The sequence below is a fragment of the Camponotus vicinus genome, unplaced genomic scaffold (genome assembly GCF_025532165.1).
Source record: "Camponotus vicinus isolate PSW18456_S1 unplaced genomic scaffold, iyCamVici1.0 SCAF_5, whole genome shotgun sequence".
Classification (NCBI taxonomy): domain Eukaryota; kingdom Metazoa; phylum Arthropoda; class Insecta; order Hymenoptera; family Formicidae; genus Camponotus; species Camponotus vicinus.
In genome coordinates, this window is record NW_028141977.1 from 16,484,214 (window position 1) to 16,503,731 (window position 19,518).

Below are 19,518 nucleotides of genomic sequence, written 5' to 3' on the forward strand. Positions count from 1 at the left end.
ATCATAACGTAACGGCATTGCCGATGACAAAACACCGATGCACATCGCGCATCGACGGCGAGGGGAAGTCCCCCGTTAGCCGCTCATCAGCCTCCAGGCGTTGTTGCTGTTGCGGCGGCGGTGGCCGCGCGTCTCTCTGCGTCATTTTGCGTGTGTACGTGCGTACGCGATTGTCATTATTTTGCGATATCCGCTTCCCCAACTCCCCGCATAGCGTTCGCGGTGCGACCGAGCGGAAACATTTGGACATATTGGAATACGAGCATTGTGTCAATATACGTTCCGTTCTCTCCGCTCTCTCTCCTCTCCCTCTCCCGCTCTCCATCTCTCTTTCTCTATCTCTATTTCTATCTCTATCTCCTCTGTTCGTGTCTCTCGCGTCCTCCATCTCGTTTCGTGTGTCTCTTTTTTTTTTAATGCGCGTATTACGGGTTGGGCAGCGTTACGATCGATGGAATCATTCCCACAGTTCTCGGGCGTACCGCGCCTTCCGGTGATGGGTGATTATGGACCTCGAGCGGAAAATGAAACATTTTCATTGTTCTCCTAGAATCGGGACCGATTTTTTTACAAAATACAGCTTTCTACAAAAAAAAAAACAAAAAATATCTAGGTATGTAATTTTATTTTTTTTTTCCAACAATAAAAACTGAATCGAACTCTTCGCGTCAGATTTCTCCTATATATACTTTGCAGTTATTGTATTACAGATTTGCGTTTTTCCGCTTGTGTAATTTTGAATATTTAATATATACAAAAAAATATCATATATATTTTTTTAACAATCCGATCATACAAGTATATGGAAATTTAACATTATCTAAAAGTCTAACAATAAAATTAGAATAACATTTTGCCATTTTGCGAGAATTTTATGTTTAATGTTTTACTTTTTGAAGGAAACTAATATTTCGGGCATAAACACGTATCAGCGAAATGGGTTTTAATTAACTTATTATTTTATTAATTTTCCTCAATTTGATATTTTTGCATGATTCTACTAACTTTGGTTCTCGATTAGATCTGCAATATCGCCTCGCCTTTTGTGCTACGCCTACATTAATTTTTTCCAGAATAACGTCGCTGACATTGGTAATTTCTCATCACGCCCTCAATACAATTATTACTGTTATCATAACGGAGAAAAGGAGGGGGAGATTTCTCTCGTGATGTCGTCGAGGTGACGACGCGGCGCGTGCCACCGGTGGCGATTAAGTTCTCACGAGCACCCAAGGAGATACATATAGCGGTTGTACATAATGGGCACATGGTGTGTATGTACATGGAAGAAGTGACGAGAAGAGGCGTCGGTTGGCAATAAGCCCGCGGGGCCGCTTGGGTTTCGGTTCGGTGCTGGTTGTTAAGTAAATAGGGTGGTATCCTCTCGCGCATTTCGGGCGGCGTCGCCCGCCGACGATAGCGATGACGGCTGATAACCCTTTCGCTCCCGCGCGCGCGCCAAATAATATGACCCTCTTAAACGACGGCTTTTGATGTGTCGTCGCTTCGACGCACATTTTACGAATGGCACGACAGTCTACGCGGCCAATTTCAGGCCTTTGCTCCACTCCATCCACACTCCGGCTACGTGTCGTTATACGCCACCCTCTCTTTCTCCCTCTCTCTCTCTCTCTCTGCTTCTATCCCCGGAGGTGCTCACTCAACCTTCCCCGGACCCGAATTAATCCAACTTGGCGGACGTCATAATCATCATCCCCTCCTTTTCACGCCATTTCGTGCCCTTCGTGGTACTCTGACGAAATCCTATCAACCGTGTCCTTGATCGCTTTCTCGCTTAAAGAATTATACTATATGCATGTATCGATTTTTTTTAAATATTCAAAAATTGTGCTGTAATAAATTTTTATCCTGGGTATATTAAAGTTAATGAAATATATGATATGATTACAATTAACGATTTACGTATATTTTCGCGATATATTCATAAAGAATTTACTAATAGATATTTAGCAAAGCTTGGTTTTCTCACATATAATCTTTTTCTGTTTTTTATTATCCTTTATTTTTTAATAATGTATATGTAATAAAAGAAATAATAAACTCGGCACGAAATAACTTGAGAAAGAATGTCAAAGTTTCATAGATATTAATATAAAATACATAGCTAGACTCTTTTTATTATTCAAACATTTAAAGTTCTATTTTCTGTACAATCAAAAGTTAATTTGGCAATGATTCAATTGGACGTATTGCCCTTGCAGCATATGCCAGTGAACGCGATGTACGAAATTGGTTTCTCTGTCTGTTTGAATAATTTAACGCGAAATATTGTGTAATGTATGAAATATTAATGAAAAAAATACATATATTGAAAATTACGAGCAATCGCCTTCAATTACAAATATAAATATCAGATTTTCTCTATTGGACGATCCTTAAATAATAGTTATGAATTTCATTGGAGCAGGAGAAAGAGGAGGGGCATTGCGTTTAACGAAAAAGAATGGAACTAGAACCGCGGATTCTTAGCTCTTTTATAATCCCAGGCATATCAACTTACATGCGACATTATTGTAATGCCAGTAGGTAGATTTAACCGAGATATAACGCATTTTATAAGCATACAATACGTATGAATAAATGAATTTTAAGATTTTTTGTTAATTATTATTATTTCTTAAAGATTATTTGTATTCATGGCATTTATTCCAATAAAAATTAAATATATGTAACGCATTGCACAATTTGTACTCAAGAAAATTTATACAAATTAATAAAAATATAAAAATAATGTTAATTTATAGCATCAAATATTATACGCAGTATATTAAATAGAGGGATATGTATTTCTACGAGTTTATAGTCATTTTCTTCATTTTAATAAGATGAGGCGTCATAGGATAAAGTTGTTGCGAAGATTATTCAAACTATTCTCCGATAAAAGCCTCTTATATAAGTAAAAAGCATCGTCAAATTATAGTTGTTAATTTAACTTGCGATATTTACGAGAATAGTTGTTCCAAGCTTCGATCCGAGAATGCTATTTCTCGTTACGTACGTGCGCAGAGTTTTGGAATTTGCAACATCGTGCGCGATAATTCTTGGATAGTCCTGTTCTTGAAGTAGATATTTTATTACGGCAGCATCGCTTTGGAACGATTCGAGATGTTACGTGATATATGGCAATTAAATACAAGAATATTTTGCATGACGTAATTTCTCCCCGTAGCGCGATTCGCGCGCGACCACAGATCTAAAGATACTATGTCTTGAGGTAGGTAATGTTAAGGAGCTGTACACCAAGAAGCAGCAGGTTTCCATAATTTATGGCAACATTATGCATATTCTGCGCATGTTTATTCATATCTACAATATTTACCATTTTTTCTCCCATTATCGTAATATAATAGTTATATTACATTAAACACACATGCTAATGATATCGTAATATTAACGCTCTACGAAAGAAGCAATTTATTGAGCAACATTATCGTATAAAAAGTGAGATTACTGATAACTGTAAATTCGTGTGATTCGGTGTGATTGCATCTAACATCATCATAACTCTTATCCGAGTAAGTCATCTTTTCAATAACGTCTTATCCATTATTACATGAAATAGGCCACATTATATTTCCCCTGGAAGGAAAGTATTTTATAATAATTTGTTTCTTCGAAAAAAAAAAGTTGCAGATTCACTACTCTAAGAAAATTAGAAAATATCCAGCTCGTAATAAATGGCTGTCATAATTTTAATACACGAGTAAACTCGAGACGATTCTCGGCTAATTGGCCAGGCAAAGACGAAACTGACTGTGTAATCTATTGACTAAACCGACGAGATGACGATATTAACAAACAGGTGATGAAAATCACGCCGACGTCGAGCGTCGGGACGCAAAAACGCGATTGGCCGCGGATGTCGACATATATGAGCGGTTTGTCTAAAATATTGGTCGGATTCTTAGACACACTCCCGCAACTCCCGATCGCCTAATCTCGATATATTCCATCCTAAAGGTAGAAGAGTTTCTTTTTGCTCGCTCGAAGGACTGACCCGCACGCAATCGAAAATATACGTTTCCGCTCATGCGCATCAAACAGTAATTTTTCATGTCTTACTCGTGAATTTTAATGCATTTGGATAATTTGTTACGAAAGGAGGAATGTAGTTTGATGCTTGGAAAATAAAAATTAAGTATCATTGCATCTGATCATTATTATTTTGTTATATATTATTTTTTTATTTTTATTATCCTTTAATTTTGATAGATACCAAAAATATAATAGCAAAAAATTGATTAAAATTTCAGAGTCATCGATCAACTTGTAGAGTGATGTACAACACATACTCATTCGCAATGAATAAACAATCAAGAGTGATCATGTGTGAATTTTTCCACAATTGATTGTCTCCGAATTTCTTGGAATAGCATCAAATTTCTTTTCGAGTGCCTTGAATTTTTCTCTTCATAATTTTTAATTAAAAACCGCGAATTATATTTGACGCGCATTAAACTTTAATAAATTCAGCAGAGTAGATTGAAATGTGCCCGATCGCGCGATTTTTTACAAGGCTAATCAGTTCTGGGTATTCAATAATTCACACTATGTTATCATACATTATTCCATCTCTTTATCATGTCGCTGAGCGATATCCTATATGCATACAGATTTTTGCGCGTAAGAACAACAAGTACTTACGCGACGATTACGGATTTTCATTAATTCGATTTGCGCGAATTATTATATAACGTCGCGTCGAAAATTATTCATCCTGTCCATAAGTTCAAGGCGACAAGTCTCACCTGCGTCGTTTAAAATTTCGTCCATACCCGTCCAACTCGTCGTATTTTATGAATAATTCACGTCACTCAGCCGTATAATTCTTAATAACCAGCCGTCGTTTGTTGTCCTTGGAAATTTTGTGGCGCGGATCGATGTGGCGATCGATATACGCGCTTCGTTCAATCGATTCAGGGCCAGTCACACTGTACAACAGTTCGAAAACGACAAAATAATTAAATATGTCGCGGTTTATGGCGGCCGTTCTCGAATCCAATTCGAGTTGCTTTGAGTCAGCCATAAATTTAGCTACTACTTTGTAATGCTATATGCTAAATCTTACTTAAATCGCGCATTCGTATGCATTTGAAAATACTTTATCATGTACGAATAACATACATACGCTCGTCTTTACCAATAATTTATAATAATCTTTATAATAATTTTATTAATATGTAATAACGCAATGTAATGTGTAAACGGTTCCATCTCTTTCAACATAACTATGAATAATATGTGAATAATAAATTCGCATGAATTTAAAATATTTGATAAATATTTCTCGTCACATCGCCCGCTGTGCAACATTGCGTGAGATTTTCATTAGCCTGTCGTGGCTTGAAATTACGAAATCCCTAATTCGATCTCGATCGTCCAAGAAAGCGAGGATTTCTCGAAAGTCTGCGTCCTCATCGACGACGCTCGTCTAAAGACGAGAAACACCAGATACCGTTCGACTCTCATCCCGATCAATTTGTTAGCGAAAATCTAGCTGTCTATCTAAAGTTCTCGGACATGGACTGACGGTTTGCATCATCGTGAGGAGGACGCGAGAGGAGAGAGCAAGAAAGCGAGAGAAAAAGAAGGGCGCTCTCCGAGGCGAGGGAGGATAATCGCGAGCAAGGAAGGCGAGCATCGGAATCTTTTTGAGGAATCACACGGTTACGACTGCGCTTGGTCACCTCTCTGATCTCTCTTCGGATCTCACGAGGTGCCGTACTGTACCGGGCCGTGAGAGAAGAACGACGATGTCCCGATGGAAAGAAGAAAGGAGCCGAGGAGAATCCGATAGGAGTGAGATGGAGAGAAAGCTCGGGGACGAAGGGAGAGGAGAGGGACGGAGACGAGCGTATCGGTGGTAGAATTTACGCAGCGGTCGGTGCTCTTTGACGCCAACGTGGAATCGTCAGCGGCGCGGGAGCAAAAAGGGGGCGGGGGAGGGGGAGCGAATATGACCCGTCATAGGGGATCGCATTAAGCCGCCTTCGCGGCTCGCCTCACGATAATTGGCCTCGACCTTCGCCTCTTCCGCGAAGGAATGCTCACCCAGGTTTTGCGCGAAGGACGCGCAGAAGAAGCGCCCTTTGCGCCGTCATCGTGGACCGGACCGGATCGGATCGCGTCGAGCCGAGACACCGGTCTCCCCGGGAAACGAGAACGGATCGTACCCACGGCCGTGACATAACGCGACGGAAGAAACGGAATGCGGGACCGCGATATAAATAATATCGCTGGTAATTGTTCGACGCGAGGCGAGGGTGAGGCAAGGATGCAAGGTGCCGCTTTACTGTTGCACGGAATTCGAATTAAGGCCCGCGCGTCTCACCACACGTCCGCAAAGTATTGTACGTTCCACAGGCCCGTAAGATCGTCGCGAGATCCGCTCTGCGATAGATGACATGTCGACGGAAAAAATTCCATCCGGAGAAAGTATTTTATCGACGATTAACATTCCGCAGCGTGTACTAATACATTCGTTGCTGCGGATTAAGCATATAATTTTCCCTTTTTTTTAAGCTTGTATTTGATTAATATCTTAAATATATATTGATAACAAATTATAAATATATTTTGATAATACGATATCTGGAATGTGTGAGATCGTATTGCGCCATGACAAGAAGAATAACTCGCAACGCCTTTTTTTACGTTTTCTCTCGCCTTTTTCATCGTTTCCTCGCTTCGTCCGCGAATAAGAAGACATTTCGAACGTCCAGTGTCGGGCTAACTCGCGATCAATTTTTCAGGTACACTCCGGTCATTCGCTTCTCGAGATTCTGCGGAGAGAACGAGCATCGGCATTGTCTCTCTCGCGGATGGCTCCTCCTCTTTTTTTTTCCTTTCTACCGATCGTCGGCGACAGAAGAAGGCGAGGAGAGCAAAAAAAGAGGAGCCCGGCTCCGAATGCACACGCGTGCATGTGGGATTGTGTGTGCGTGAGAAACACGCGCGCACGTACACTAAGATGTCTAATAGATTGGGGTTGGCAGACGGGACAGTCGCAGACACCCACGCGTTTCCCCGCATCCACGCGATGTCGACCAAAAATATTCACGCACGACAAAGGGCAAGAAACCGGTAAGTCAGCAACTATACTTTTTCTCCAGATTCTTCCTTCTCCCGCCTCCCTGTTTCTTTCAACGGCTTTAATTCTTTTAGAATTCTGCCTCACTTTCGAATTTATCGATATACGAGCGTCGTCGCAGCAGTCAAGAATACGTGAAAATTTGCCGCATTGAAAAAATAGAAGGGAAAGCTAACGGTTTTACTTTTTATCTAGAAATTCTCTCTTCTTTATTTTTTCCCTCTTTTCTTTTGTTTCCTATTTTAGAGTGGAAGTCGCAGCGTGTTTCGAGATCTTAGAGTTTCAATTCATATCCGACGTCTAAACGATATGATGCGAGTTACTCTTAGAGTTGTGCCAAAACTACTTAATCATACCAATATACGCAAATAGTAGCGATGAAGAAGAGAACGACAGTGATTCAACTCGACGACAGTGAAGATAATTTTATTAGAATGGGGCGTGTGTTTCTCTCTAGTCAAATTATTTTGTCATACGTCTCTCCATCTTCTTTCTTACTGCTCTAATTACTTTGTTATTTGCCGAAAGAAACCTTGAGAATGCACGCGGCAAATTTGCGAAATATATTCGTCGATACGAGGAACGTTAGGAAAAGGGTTTTATTTTAAATTACATCGATAAAAATTAAATGAGGCTTTTTTAATTGTACTTCCCTACGAAATATACTCCAACATTTTTCACGCGCTACGTCTCATTTTTTTTTGTATAGTCGAGATTTATTCACCGCGTTCGATCGGCTTTCGAATGATATTTTTAAAGTAATCGAGAATGTAACGGCTGAAATCGCGTTGAATTAATTAGTATCGGAATTTCGGTAGGTGCGACAAAAATTCACGCGCTTCTACGCCATCATACGTCTTCAACATCATTAACATTGTTTTTAAACCGTGCGTTTAAATAAATGTGTCCGCAATTCCGTGCATACACGGGATGCCGATCGAAAATATTCATAGAGGAAACCAAAGAGACAGGATAAATCATTATGTGTCGCTTTCCTGAACATCTCTCCCAGATTCTCCATAATTTTATCACACTGCACGACAAATAGCCAACGATATAGGTAATTATTATTTATTGAATCGCGCGTATGATGATGATCGTATAATGCGAAAGCGTAAACAAATATTTGTAAACGATACTTGACATGCATGCGACAAATTTGCGAAATGTGTTTTCAGATTTATAACTCGAGACCTTTTCCATTCAACATTGAATGAGTGACATTTATTTGTAAGCTTTGATAAACGTGTTATAATTCATTTATGTATGTTATCAGCGCAAGTTAATACAAGCAGCGAGCGATTAATAATAAGCAAAACTGTTAAAGCATGATAACCGTGTGTCTCCTTGTACCGATACATTGTGTAATATTGTAGATATTCGCGTCTAAATATTCATACGCGACAAACGGTCAAGCGATAATGCGCCAACATTTTTTTCTTCATATTCTTCTTGCGTGTCCCCGGTACTCTTATGTCATTATATTTATTTTTTATTCATTTCGCAATCGCGCTATCATCTCTCGGCACTTCGGTTCACAGTTTGATCATGTAACTTTGAATCTCTTCCATTTGTTTTACGAGATATATTTCGGTTTATAATAATCAATAGTCAAAATGCAAGCAATAATAACGCATGTATTATGGATAGTCCAAGTTTTTCCGTATCACTGGAAATGTAAAAATATTTTCAAACGCGAACGATTTTAGATATATTTAAACATATCTATATTTATTTGCACATTATCATAATATATGTCCCTTGTTGAACCGCGTCATACATCTGCATACTATGTTAAAGATATAAGTACATGTTAAACAATGACAAGAAATAGTCAAATAATATATAAACATTCCATTTCAAATAAATCAACTTTTCAAAAAACACAAATTCGATACTTGCATAAAGATACTCCTGACCAAAATTAACGCATAATTTTTTTTCACTTTTTCTTTAAAAGCTGATATTTAATTTAAATTAAATTAAATTTTAACGAAAAATTTTAAAGAAAAAATGAAAAAAAATATGCGTTAATTTTGTCCAGGAGGACATTTGCATCCATCCTCGCAAAAAAGTACAATGGCGAATTATGACAACCGAGAAGCATTCCTGTAACATGTGACGTAATTAACCGACGGCGCGGAGGACGCTCCTAAAGAGACACTTGCCGCAATTTGTCAAATCTATACGCGGATCACGAGACGCAGACGCGTAATATTCGCGAGTAATATTCTCATTCGCGTGACAAACTACAAGTGGCTGTTGTCCCGAAGACGATAAATCCAGCACGTCGCGGGAGAAGCGTTCCATCTTATCGAACGTTTTTTGGAGGGATGATCCAATCAGTGGATATCGAATCGTCATCGAGAATCTTGAACGCCTTCCGCGAGCTTAAAGTTTCAGAGGAACAAATCGCGGGAAGGGGCAAGAGGTCTGACATAATGACGTCGGGCCTGAGAGTCGCGATGCGCGCGGCCGCGCATATTAGGATCTATTAATATGCAGTCGGTGCAAGTCGGACGGTTCTTAGTCGCTTGTCACACATTAGCCGCCGTCCGACGCGGCAGACAACTTCCCGTCCACGACGACGGACACACACGACGGGGCTTCTCTCTATCCGTCTGTCAACGATCTCCTTCGCGTCAGCGTGTGTTCCACTGTTCACCGACCACTCAAACGGGGAAACGGCCTTCAAAATTCTCTATACGCGCTCTTGACGGGACGAGGAGACGCAAGGTGCCCGCCGAAACCTTCTGGCGGAAGTGACACTCGTCATCCGGGCAAGTGTGTGTATGTAGCACTTGCGGTACATGTAATCCGCGATTTTTTCATACGTCCGCCGATGTATGATGTATAATCCTATCTCTGCTCACAATGCGAGTCTTGGCGCTGTTCCAGTATCCTTAAGCTTCGTCCAATTCTCAAACGATTGTGACTTACGACCGAAAATATCCTCGCCTTTTCTACCATACGTTACTCCGCGATAAAGTATCACTTCTAATATAATCCCATTTTTTCTCGCTTACACATAAAGACGTCGTCGTAGCTCCTTGCAACGATAATAATTAATAACGTTCAATTTTATTTTATATGAGCGCCATCGATATCTTGACGATATTTCTAAATAAAAATTAAATGATTCTCGATATTCTTCCTCGATATCTTTCTCGATATCTCACTTTATTAAAATAAAAAATTACGAATAACTATATGTATTGCACATCTATTTTTATAAAATTTCGGATTTTTATTTTTATTTTCTTGAGATGCGAGTATTTATGTATCTTATTCTTGTGCGTTGAATTTATTTTTATTCCCTAGAAATTTTTTCTTTGAAAAATACATGTACAATACATTTGTTTTATCGATAAACAAAATTAAAAACAAAGTTTTCGTCGAAATTAATCTGTACGAATACTTTCACGCTCGTTATAATTTTGTTTCAATATATTAATCGCTTTATCTCTATAATACAACGGCCTCTTGATACGGCGACTCGTCGCTCATATTTTCGTGGTATGTATAACATTAAGATAACGGCGAAAAAAATGCAAATTGATTTGTGAATACTGCGGTTCATACATATAATTCATGGATGTTCGTTATGTCTCTTTGAGCGGAAAGACCGATCGTAAGAAGGGTTAATTTCCTCGATCAGAAAATTTTTTTTGTACTAGATTACGAGACACAATAAGTCTGTATTCCACTAGTGTGTAACATCGCGCAATTCACAATCAGTTGCCAAACGTCAAACATTAACCGACCGTAATTTTAATTCTTATCGATAATAGCTATCTAAACATCTTTTCTGAAAAAATGTAACAAAGATTAAATCCAATTAACATTGCATTGCTTTTATTATGATTGCATTTAACGAGTGTAACGAATAAATAAGAATTTATTTGCAAATGTAACGAGAAGAATAATAACTGTTCATTTGTATAATAATATATATAAATATGATTGTTTTATTATAAAGAAAGAGATATGAATCTTTTAATCGAGTTTCATCGAAATCGAGGAGAGAGACATATCGTGAGATTATTTCTGAACTGCGAAGTACATTCTTACATCTATTTGTCAAAGTTTTATTTCCTCACATGATGTAGAAAACTTGTAGAAGACGATCGGTGAAATTGACAGATGATGAATAGCGAATATAGTTTTGAAGTTTATTTTCGACATTTCCGTTCGATGTTCATAGTGTCGTACATATGTTTGCGTTAACAGCTCGATTTATCATTATCCATAATCCAAAAATCTATCATTATGTAATCTAGAATTATAGACGAGTAAATACACTGACGCGAGCCAAATAAAGAGACTACGACACTCGACAATGTACTTCGACGAGTCACGCTAGACGAGGAATAGCACAAAGAGCAAATAATAATTATCGCATTGCATTTAGGCAAACTTTGCCCCGCGCTTAGACTAATCGTTACCGCGGTAACCGCAGACATTTTCGATTTTGCTTCTGACTCAGCAAGAAACCGACCTGTCACGTACACGCGCTCAGGAATGAGGCGCGCTTTATGTTGTTTTCGAGATGTTCCACCAACTATTCGCCGAGAGTAACAACAACGGGAGCGGAAGCCGCGGAAACTTGCGATTGAAAAAGTTGGCCAAATTAAGAGCATCCCTATTTGCGGCGCCTCCCGATACGCGGGGGAGGCCTCGCTGAAATTTCATTCTTCACGCACGATCGTCGATAGATCCTCCCCCCCCTTCTCTCCCTCTCTCTCTCTTTTAGCATAGTCGATTATTTCAAAAATAATCAACCATGATTGGTCAATTTGCTTACGACTTACGACTCATGTAGAGGAGGCCTTACTCTCCTTACGTAGGGGGAGGGGGAGGGAATAACGCGCCCCGCGCGTTCCGAAAAATATTTTCCGCGAAATGGCGCTCCTCCACGAAATATCCGTTTTTATATCGGCGAGGCTAAGCGTGTCCAGCATTAAACGTTAGACGTGACTCTTGCGAATGGTACACGTACGCGAGATGTGTGCGGATACACACACGAATGTCAGGTACGTGAATTCAGTAAAACCGAGTAGTTTATAGTAACGAGTTCTTATCTTCCCGCGGTCGGACAAGTTCTGGTTATGTTTAATGGGTGAAGAGGGGGAGGAGGAGAAGGGGAGAGGGAGGGGGAGGAGAACGTAAATGTATCCGATAAAGTATATATTCTCCTATAGATGGAAATCATCGACTTAAATTTTCTACATTTGGCGATCGCTCGTGCGCGATATATATAAAAGGAAATCTCGGACAACATGTATATTTAATAATTTTCACGTGTGTGTACGAGCTCTTAAAGAGCATTATACAGACTGTAAAAATTTTCTTTGCCAAATACTGATATCGAAATGTGACAGTCGCACAAAAATTGCATCACGAACAAGAGTCCAAGAAAAAAAAACCTTGCGCTTCATAAATATTTAAAATATCATAACAAGCGTGTACAATTTCATTACTTAAAGATTAGCAGAAAACGAGCTCTTAAAGAGCATTATACAGAAACTGTAAAAATTTTCTTTGTAAAATATTGATATCGAAATATGACAGTCGCACAAAAATTGCATCACGAACAAGAGTCCAAGAAAAAAAAACCTTGCGCTTCATAAATATTTAAAATAATAACAAGCGTGTACAATTTCATTATTTAAAGATTAGCGAAAAATTGGATGCGAAAATGACTGTCGACTAACGCGTATGAAAATCACCAAATTTGCCAATCGAATCACGGGTGTAGGCGAGCTTCGCTAAGATAAGGTCCCGGAACTTTGTACGCGTAACTCGATCGTCCCGCGAGACGCGCGGCGAGAAAGCTCAAGCGGGGGGGAGGGGGGATCGGGTAGCGAGATGGAAGCGTTTTATCGGCCGTTTCTTAGGCTCGGGGCTTTGATGTTACGCCGAGACAGGTCCGTTTATCGAAGTGGATTCGGCGGAGACGACAGGCGCGCTTTCGGTCCGACGGAAAGTGCTCGTGAATCGGCTACTTCGGTACATTTGGCGAATCGAGGGTATTACCGGGGGAGGAGGGGGGACCGAGGGGGAGGGAAGCGTCCGGATTAATCTCGCATTTCGTACCGCGTCTCGACGAGCGTTAATTTACGGAAGTTACTATCATCCTGTGCGTCCCAAAGTCGATTTCGTCGCGAAACCGCCGATAAATAAAATCGTCCGGGCGCTTCGTTTTTCCTCGTTCGCGCCGACAATATCGTAAAGCGTTATCGCATCTCCGGAGTGCGCTTCCTTATCGCGTTATCGCGCCCCGAACTACCGAGATCGCGTAACTTTAGGTCGATGCGTCTCCCTCTAAAACTCGTCGAGTCTAGGAAGGACGGTGTAACTTCGTGTAGAAACGGCGTTACACGCTATAAACGTTTGATCTGGCGTCATCTTTACGATCTTTCGAAATTCATTTCGTTGTACATTATCGCTTTTATTCTATACTTGTTATAAGAACGTAAAAAAAAAACTGTCGAGATTAATGTCGCACACACTCACCATCGTATTACATTTCGTGTTTCTTTTTAAGGCACTCTTGTATAAAACGGAAAATTCTCGCCTCTGTATTTCGTAAACGTGTATTTAATATACCTCGGTTTTCGGCTCGTCTCGATCGAGGACCGCGTCGTTGAAATGTAGCAAATTTTGACAGAACGTAAAACTCTTTTTCGCACCATTTCCTTCGTCTCGTTGGCAATTGTACTCGAAAGCGGTCACGCGAGCACGAGGCATCCGCGACGCGTGACATCCCGAGATACAGAGATAATCCCCCTTTTATACCCCACGCTATTCCGGGAAGGAACGAAGGAATGATGACTTACGGATTTCGGTCGTGACAGTTCCAACGGGATTGATCAGCAGAGGCCCCTGGACAAGATCCTCCTCGAGATGGGCACGGCTCGGTCGGGCCTGCTTTCTCCGTGACATCCCTCCGATGCGGTTGAATCGCAGTTCACTCTCCTCGCGCTTCGACGAAGAAGAAGCAGTCGCGTTGTCGTCCGCCGACGGTCGGGATGGCGCGGATCGGACCTCGTGGATCCTCCTCCTCCGCCTCCTCCTCCTCGCTTCCTTTTCTCCTCTCCCTCGGGAAAGTGACAGGAAAGCGGACAACGCGGTCAGTCCAGACGTCGTCGACGATACAACGGCGCTTGTGGACGACGTCGTCGCAGGGTCGAGAGGATCGCGGTGCACTGCATGTCTCTCTCTTTCTCTCGCTCTCTCTCTCTCTCTCTCTCTCTCTGTCTCTGTCTCTCAGTCCGAAGTCGAAAAAACGCAACGACCGCCGTTCCTCGTCGGCACTAACTATCTAGAGGAGCCGCACCCTCCCCGCGCGAAGCGCTTCTCGCGCTTCCCGATGCGTTCCATACGTGGATCGTCGCCAAAGGAACGTTACTCTCGCCCGCCGGCCGGTGAGCGTGTCAACTCGGCCAGTAATCCATAGAGGCTCGATCCGATACCCTAACCCATCCCCCACCCGCGACGGCGCGATCTTTTTACCTACGAAATCGAGATGGAAGCCGTCGTCTCGCGCACTATCGGAGAGAGACGCCAACTCTTTCTCTCACTCTCGGCCGTCGACGTTTACTCGCCGAGACTCGCACGTGGTCCGCGCGTATCTTTCTTCTCTCTCTCTCTCTCTCCTGTCTCTTTCTATGTTTCCGTTTGAAAAGTCGTAATGTCGTAGACACTGTGTTTCCGAAACGAGCGTCGTTGGCTTTGTCACAGTTTGATGGGAATCGATTGTTGTCGACGTCCCACGGTTGTCCTTTGTCACAGCTCGAAGGCAAGGAGCGTTGTTGTTGTCTCGTGGCTGTCCTTGGACACAATTTTCGCGCACAAATCGCGATCGCTCACCACTGCACACCCGGTACTCGCGCTGTTTCGATTGTCGCTCGACGGTGTCGGTTCGTTTGACGACTCGCGACAGTATGGCGGCGAGAGACCGGCGGCATTCGCGGCTGCCCGCACGTCACGACGCAAGGTAAGTACACTCGTGTATGTGTACGAGGCGCGCCAGAGTCCTACCGCGATTTACACAGTAATATGACGGCGGGACGGTGTCTGTCTGCCGTGCACTGTTTGCCCGTATACAATAATACACGTGCGCGCCGATTCACCGTATACGTGTGCGTGTGTATACGTATGCGTGTACGTGCGTGTGATATGCGAGACGCGCGAGTGTATGCGTGTTACGTATACGGTGCGGGGGTGTATATATGTACGTATACGTGTGTACGTGTGTGTATATGTGCACGCGCGCGCTCGCGCGAATGTGTGTACACGCGTGCGTGTTTATGGGTCTATATCTCGCGCGAAATCCGCAGCTCTGCGATACCTCGAGTCGGCCGGACGGCGGACGGACCAGCTCTGGGGGCCCGACGTCCAAACGCCCCTCTCCGCCGTCTGCGAGACGCGTACGCCGTGGTAGGAGAAGAGATACTCCCTGCGCGCGCTTCCGCCCCCACCCGACCGCGCGCTCCGCGACCGACTGCGACCGACGCGACGCCGCGCGCGCTCTGCCCTTCCCTCCCCTCCCTCCCTGCCCCCGAACGCGCCGTCCGCCGCCCGCTCTCCTCGATCCCCCCCACCCTATCGCGCCGCGCCGCTAGCGCCCCCACTCTCTCTCCGCGCGCAACCTCCTTCGCGATCGCCGGTCCCCTCTCTCCGCGCCTACCGCGCGTTCCCGTCGCCGTCGCCGTCGCCGTCGCTGCCGCGCGGATGCGGAGATCCACCCTTGTAAACGAGCGGCACAAGTCGAGACCTCCGCGCGTTATTGTCGCGCACCGGCCGCACGTCGCACGCTCGTGCACCTTTTCCGCGCGCGTTCTTTCGAAAGACTAACGGACGGATCCCGAGTCACCCGCTGTTGCTTTCACGAGCGTATCCAAGGGCTCGATTATCGACGGCTTGCCTAAATGAGTAGAGAAAGATAGAAAAAGGTAAGATCCGAGTCCTTTTCTTCTCTCTCTCTGTCTTTATCACGCGTTTTGCGACGCTCCCGTCGTTGCCGGCGATCGTGGTCGCGACGACGATACGACGCGAGAACGAAGATCCTCCGATCCTCCAACCAAGAGAAAGAAAAAAAAAAAAAAACACTCCGCGAAGCGTGATCGAATGAGCCCTCGAAAGGGGCGCGAGAGGAATCCTTTCGCGTCGCTCTTGGCGCTCCTCCGTCGGTTCGCTTCCCCTCGCTTCGCTTGTCGCGCTCCTCATTCTCCTACCTGCCCGCGCGCGCGATCCGTCTTTCTCTCTGTCTTATTCCCCCTTCCGGCGGATGCTGGATACCCCCGCCACCTAGCGGCGCGGGAATGCGAGGCGTGGCCTGTCCCGGAGAAGCGGCCGCCTCCTTATGCATTATTATATAGCGAGAGCCACTCGTGTCTCTATGATTTTATATGCCGCGCGTTTCAGCGTGAATATTCTAGCGCGCTTCTCCGCGCCGCTCTCTCTCCCCCCCCCTCTCCGCGCTCCGCCGCACCGCATCCCCCCGCACCCCCCCTCGCCCCGCGCCGCACCGCACTGCATCGCATCCCGTCCGATGCGCCGACGATATCGTGTTTTATATGCTGCCCAATTATTTTCTCGTTCCACCGTCGCGCTCGATCCGGCCGTCGTCGATTCTGGCAATTGTATGCGAGACAACACGGATACGGGACGGAGAAGATCCGTAGGTAGGTATGAGTCGAGTGCGTTGACATTTCGTTGCGACGTCGTCCGCGAATTACTCGTCGATCGAGATCTCCTGGCGATGGTTAGAGACTCCGACTCTCTCTCTCTCTCTCTCTCTCTCTCTTCGCCTTGTGTAAGCAGCGTATCCAGCCGATTACTACGTAATTACTGATTACGTGTACGTCGAACTGGGAGATGCCCCGGTGATTGCAGGTTTTAAAGCGCCGCTCGTCTCTATTCAATTTCAACGAGCGAAATGTTCTCGATTGGTTACGCTCGCGCGGCACGTTTAGTCGGATCCAGCGTAAAAAGAGTCGATGCCCGATTAATCGATCAGCGTGGCATCGAGACGCATTATTTGTAATCTAATTAAGACATAGACTGCGCTTTTTTATCGCGGATACAAAAGACTCGCTCGTACATGAAGCTAATTTTTCTTTTGTGTTGCGAGATATACTATTCCATTTCAGCATCAACCAAGTAGAATCATACGCTGGTATTTAAGAATCATCGATAATAATCACATTATACACTTAAAAAAACACAAGCACATGTTACTTAAATGCATCGAATATAATCGCGCGAAACGCATCGTTTCAAGTTCTTGGACTCGATTACATGTCATATCACGTCACGATAGAAACGGAGAGAACAGGTGGATCGACGCGAAATGATTCGGATGAGGGAGGAGGCGAGAGGGGCGACTATCAGCGAAGACTGCAGTAAAGTGACAAGTAGAAAAGCGAACGCGAAGCGTGGGAAGGGGGAGGGCCCAGATAAGGGGTAAGGCGAGAAGATCAAGACCGTGGATGGGGTGTGCGCGGCAACGGTTGGTACCTCACGGAATCTCGCGTATGAATAAAGCGCCGACTATGGTTCAGGTGTTTCTGGCTGGCTCCGCCACCGAGCTCCTCCATTGTGTTCCTCGGATACAGCCATAAGCCAGGAGCAACGTGGGATCTTTCTCGGATGGAGAATTTTAATTATTGCTAATTTCATTCAATTTTCCCCAACGACGCTCTATTCTTGGCATTGTGTTTCGAACGTCTGGCTCGAATAAATAATTGATATGCGTAGACGTTAAAATATTTTTACGATCGTTTTAATATATTAAGATAAGAATATCCTGATCCCTAATTTTTTTTCACAATAAAGAGATAATAACGTATTTTAATAAAGAATTAAAAAATGTAGCTCAATAATTTATTGAAAACGATAACAGCGCATTAATGATACATAACTAATTAATGACATTCGAGATTTATACTCATGCGACAGTTTTACTTGTGTGTGTTTCTTTATATTTATGTAATATTTATGAAGCATCGGGGCATTTCACGTTTCCTCTATTCCGCGTATGTGTGTATAAAATTTCCATTTATCTTTCTTTATTGATAAAAAGTACATCGGAATCAATTCCGTTCACTGCAACTTGACGCGCGCGTCTCTTAACCAGAGGTAATGTCAATCCATTCTATGAGCGGAATTTCATTCGCGGTTTACGAGTGCTTGTGAATCTAATTTGTGTTTTTATCGTTATTTAACCAAACAAACATTACATCGACTTTTCAATGTTCGAGATGTATTATATTTTTGTAAATTGTAGAATATCGTAAAAATAACAAGAATAATATTAGACGAGCGTAATAGAAAAGGGGGTAGTTTTATGAAAATAATGATCGAAAAAAAGAGAAACGTAAAAATTGTCATGATTTAAAAAACATTGCATACATGAATAATATAAATATCGAGGATATTCATTGTTTTTTCATGGATCTATATAATTATCACTCTTAGAGATCACTTGAACGTAATCTACGCGCGTTATTATTTTTTTATCCGAATAAAATGCCAACGCTTCGAAAATCGTATATAACTGCAGTTCTTCTCTCGAGGGCCTGTTGTACTAAAAAGCGCATTTTTTCCCCTGTGTTTCGAACAGGTTTATTGTCCTTCCCGACTCATAATTTTTGCGTAAAGATCTTAGGGGGCTATAATGTGTGCGCGGGTAGGGCTCGAGAAAAGGGTGGTCGGTTGTCCGTCGTGAACAAGCGCCGGCGCCGGGACTGACACCTGCAGTGGCATCTCTCCTAGGATTAGTCGGAGATACCTGCCTCTCTCGCGCGTCTCTCACAAACGCCCGGAACCCGTGTGTTTTCATAAACATCCGCGCCTGTTCACGTTCGCTGCTCGACACAATGCCGCGCACAATAGATTATAATAAAGGATTGTTAACTATGCTAAAAAGAGAATACTTGACGCTTCCTCTGCGTCGCAGCTAGATAAACTTCCGAGCGGCTTCTATAAATCGTTTCATTAGTCGTGCGGGTCTAAATAATATGCATACGAATTTAATTATGCTTCGGAGGAATATACGATTTCTGTTGAATTTAAAAAAAAGTATGCAAAAAATTACTCAATTTCTATTGAATAAAATAAAAGACACAAGTTTTTAACTCACGTTATTAATTTAAAGTTATAATTCAAGTTATTAATTCAAAGGATGCAAAAGATTATTTAATTTCTACTTGATAAAATAATTAAAAAAGTATAAATTATTAACTTGTTTCTTTTTATTATTTTATTAAATAGGAATTTCTGTTTTTCGAACCTTTTTTTATTTTCCGCAACAAGTAACGTGTAAAAAATATTTGTGTAATATAATTTTCAACTTTATTAATTAATGAACGAAATTATACGGAAGAGGAATTGGATGTATT

The 19,518-nt window shown here is 42.7% G+C and overlaps 1 protein-coding gene across 3 annotated transcripts in view; it reads right to left on the minus strand.

The window, feature by feature from the left end:
- Positions 1-15,604, minus strand: part of Salm (spalt major) — a 66,667-nt gene extending 51,063 nt beyond the window's left edge. For all 3 annotated transcript variants that reach the window (XM_083101318.1, XM_083101319.1, XM_083101320.1), the window contains exon 1: positions 13,951-15,604. In XM_083101318.1, coding sequence (XP_082957444.1) covers positions 13,951-14,056 — 106 coding nt within the window. In that variant the 5' untranslated portion in view covers positions 14,057-15,604. The remainder of the gene's footprint in view (positions 1-13,950) is intronic.
- Positions 15,605-19,518: the final 3,914 nt, after the last annotated feature.